Source organism: Xiphias gladius, chromosome 19, assembly GCF_016859285.1.
Source record: "Xiphias gladius isolate SHS-SW01 ecotype Sanya breed wild chromosome 19, ASM1685928v1, whole genome shotgun sequence".
Lineage (NCBI taxonomy): Eukaryota > Metazoa > Chordata > Actinopteri > Istiophoriformes > Xiphiidae > Xiphias > Xiphias gladius.
The window spans coordinates 16,108,112-16,112,033 of record NC_053418.1 but is presented as its reverse complement, the minus strand read 5'-3'; the positions used below and the strand labels follow the sequence as shown (position 1 = coordinate 16,112,033).

The following is a 3,922-nucleotide window of genomic DNA, read 5'->3' as shown; positions in this document are numbered from 1 at the left end:
TCATATAGAAGTTGACAACAGTGTTGCCTCGGTGCCATCAGCACTGCCGGCCTTTCTGTTGGAGGACCGGAACTCATTCTGGATTTGGAGGAAGGTTTTGTTCTTGGTTTCAGGAACTACAAGGAAAATGTATATTGCCACTATGGAGCAGACGGCCAAGAACACCAGGAAACAGTACTGCTGCAGCCCCACCTGTGCAAATAAAACACCCAAGGTTTCAAGTCTTGCTTTTTTATTTTAAATGTATTGGGTAAATGAAGACCCTGTATATTATCAATCATTTTGGACACCTACCACAATAAAAGGAAAGACCATGCTGATGAAGAAGAAGCTTAACCAGTTCACTGACCCTGCGATCATGTATGCTGCAGGGCGCGTGGTTTGGGTGAATAATTCAGTGGTCAAGATGTTAGTCACGCCACCTTCATGGAAGAAGAAACAACAAAAAGAAATCGCTCTTAGTTATAACCACTGTTCAACAGCAACTGTTGCGGAAAGTCTTCAGTGGAATTAGAAAAGTTACTAATTTGGTCACTTACCTGGTCCTAAGCCAAAACTCAGGATAAAGGCAAAAACACAGACCATGCTCAAGTATGGAACAACTGGGCTGGCATCCTGAGAGAAAGAATATCACCCAGAAGAAATGTTAACACAAACTAGGAATAATATGAAAATGCAAAAAAACAATGCTTAAAGCATCTTTTTTTCCCCCAACTACATCTGGTCTTGAGGTTAATTACCTGAAAAGTGAGCGTCAGCGTGAATAAAATGCAGCAAATACTCATCAGCGTGTATCCTCCAGTGATGAGCACTTTCCTTCCCAGAGACTCAATGAGCATACCCTGTGAGACACACACCAATGTCACAAGACCAAAAAGACTCCAGGCAAACATTTCCTTTAGGTTTTGCCCTGACCTTTCATGGGAAATTGTCGGTTTTGTTCTTTCAGGTCCTGCTGTACAGTATTTTAGCACGATATGCCCTGTTTGAGTTATTTTATTCATACTATTTTTTTTTAACTTTGGTTTATGTTTTGACAGTTTCTTTTTTATCACATTTATTATGTCATATGTTCTTGTGCTGTTCTAATTTTTATATTATTATTTTTATATAAGACAACTTTCCGCCTTGGTGGACAATAAAGTCATACTGTATTCTGTTTTACTCTGTTTCAGAAGTCCTCTAACTTTCCAAACTTTAGTCTGACATGTGAAGATTTTCTTAGAAAGGTCTTGGCTGTTTTACCCTTGTGCTCCTTTCCTTATTTTTCAGTTTGCTGTAGCATGAAGGAACATCATAGCATCAATATACTTAAAAAGTATAATGTAAAACTCATACTTACACATGTCAAAGCAGTGATGCATTCACAGGCACCAGTGCCAACAGTCGCATATGGTATTTTATCATCGGAAATACCAGACTGTCTGAACACGTAATCTGCATAGAAATAAATCTAGAGGAAATACAGACAAGAAAACCGAAACTTTTACTTTTCAAATGAACCTTTTTCATCTTTTTGTCACTATGAGCATTGAGGAATTGATTCAACATTCTGAGAGACAGCAGGACATCAAGTAGGCTACGTATAGCGACATGTGCTTACAGCATTGATGCCGTTCAGCTGCTGTGCAGTGTTGAGCAGCATGATGGTGAGAAGCTGCCAGCGCAAACTGCAATCAGCAAAGAGCTCCCAGGGCTTCTTGGCCTGGAAACCTGCTAAATTAGCCTTCTCCTTCTCGATATCCTCCTGTTCAACATCCCAGCCAGATACACCGTGCAGTTGCTTGAGGGCTGCAGACAGGAGAACAAATGACACATGTTGTGATTGTCGTCTTTCATTCTTCTTGTCTGATCTGGCTACAGGGTCTGTTTTTTCAGAATCCCATCCGAGGTTTCCAGCGTCAAACTAGTTTCTTTTCAGATCATTGTTACATTTACCAAATTATCATCACATGCTTGAACTCACAACAATGAAGACATAAGTCTCGGCCTCTGGTGAGTCCAGACAAAGGGAGTCCTCAGCCTTTTTAATTACACTGTCATGTGCACTAAATCAATCTTTGCAGGCCAAAGATACAATCATCAGATTTTGAAATGAAAGAAAAAGTGCAGCATTGGCAGCGTCAGTTTACCTTTCTTGCATCCCTCCTTGTCTCCTTTGTCAATGAGTAGGTAGCGCGGGCTCTCTGGGAACCAGGGCAGGATCAGGAGCTGCAGGATCGCTGGGATACATGTGGTGGAGAGCAGGATGGGCCAGTACTCTTCTCTGCCCAGGAGCTCTCTGCAAAATCACAAAAAAATGTCCATTTTGAGTGATACAGAATATTTCATCATGTGAACACAAATTCTGGTGAAAGGTTAATATTTTATAAACTCTGTGTGATTAAAAAATGAAAAGTGTTCAGTATTTACTTAAGGCCAATCACTTGTCCAGTCAAGATCCCTCCAGTGATGAAAATTGAGGTTCCCATTCCCATGGCGCCACGAAACATGGTTGGAGCTATTTCCCCCAAATACAGAGGTTGAACACAAATGCCAATGCCTATGAAAATAAATCACGATTAAAGCCACATTTCAGAAGTTTGGCATGAAACTGTCAAACCGAATATGTCAGGTGAAGCCTTTAAATGTATTCCTGAATTATTAACCTGCATTTATTCCAGTGAGAAGACGTCCAATTATGAGTAATTCAAATAATCCTGTAGGGTAACTCAGACCCATCAGCAGAGCAGCTGCTAATGCAAATGTATTATTGGTCAACAGTGTCCCTTTCCTAGAAAAACCACATTACAATGGTAAATCTCTAATGCAGGAAACAAAAGGTAAAACAAGAATTTTGCATATGCATATCTTTTGTCCGTACCTCCCCAGCTTCACAGACAATGTCCCACCGATCGTTGTTCCTATCAATCCTCCTAAGGTGAATATAGACACAATAGTGGACCAAAGCAGGGTGAGAACATTTTCTGATATGTCCGTTTGGTAACGCTCCCTCCAGGTTTGGTTAATGAAATTCTGCACGTACTTGAAATTACAGAAGAAAAAAGACAAAATGCACATTCAGCAGGCAACTAAAAACAATATTATATAAAGAATATCAGAGATGTATCTGGAATATCAGAGATGGGAAAATAGGATTTATTTCCAATAACCACTGACTGTTCTTTGTTTGGTTTGTTACACAAGTACAAAAGTGACCACACTCTGTCCACACTCTGCATAAATACTGTACAGTTGTATTGTACATCATACCACTATGCCTTTGCTCTGGCCACGTCCCATTCATCACATTATCATAACTGGTAGTATTTCAAATAATTAAAATAAATATTATGCGGAAATAGGTCAAGTAAGAGGCAGTAGGGTTATTACCTTTGTGGGTGCATTGATGACAGAGACATTATATCCATACTGGAAGGTTCCCCCTATGCAAGCAGCACAGGCAGCCAGCAGAAGTGATTTGTTTGGAAGCTGCAAATAAAACAAAGACACAGAAGATACAACTCGTTCAAAACAAAAATTTTCAATTGATCATGGATAGAAAGCTGCCTCTGATCGCCCAGTTTTTGTTTACAACTCCACTTACCTTTGGTCGCTTTTTATCTTTGATTTTTTTAATAAGCAGAGGTTGATACTCATCCAAATGTTCTTTTTCCATTGTGTCCCTGATGTTTGTTCAAAGTATTGTCGAATATTGCTCTGTCGTTTCCACAAAGAACATCCTACACGTAAAGAGTTTCCTCTCAACAGGAAGCTTAAATCTGATGGGAGGACGAGTTTATCCTGAGGATTAATACAATTGATCTGTTGTCAGATGGAATGCGGAGGATCAGCTACATTACTGCACGATTATCAAAATTTCACAGCTTCAAAGCTGCATCGAAAGGCTGGGCTCAGACTGGTTTTACTGCGTTTCTCTGAA

The 3,922-nt window shown here is 39.9% G+C and overlaps 1 protein-coding gene across 1 annotated transcript; it reads right to left on the bottom strand.

Moving 5' to 3' along the window:
• Positions 1 to 3,658, bottom strand: slc2a11b (solute carrier family 2 member 11b). Its single transcript, XM_040154864.1, has 12 exons — positions 3,587 to 3,658; positions 3,373 to 3,471; positions 2,864 to 3,024; positions 2,649 to 2,773; positions 2,413 to 2,542; positions 2,133 to 2,281; positions 1,604 to 1,791; positions 1,343 to 1,453; positions 741 to 842; positions 540 to 615; positions 295 to 422; positions 1 to 192 (listed from the first exon to the last, which is right to left on the bottom strand). The coding sequence occupies exons 1-12, from the start codon at positions 3,656 to 3,658 to the stop codon at positions 1 to 3; spliced, it is 1,533 nt and encodes a 510-aa protein (XP_040010798.1).
• Between the last annotated feature and the right edge of the window lie 264 nt (positions 3,659 to 3,922).

Coding starts and splice junctions, on each gene's coding strand:
- slc2a11b (XM_040154864.1), bottom strand. CDS start 3,658: ATGGAAAAAGAACATTTGGATGAGTATCAACCTCTGCTTATTAAAAAA. Junction 3,472..3,586: donor AAGATAAAAAGCGACCAAAG/GTAAGTGGAGTT, acceptor TTTTATTTGCAG/CTTCCAAACAAATCACTTCT. Junction 1,792..2,132: donor CAAGGAGGGATGCAAGAAAG/GTAAACTGACGC, acceptor TCCTGTCTGCAG/CCCTCAAGCAACTGCACGGT.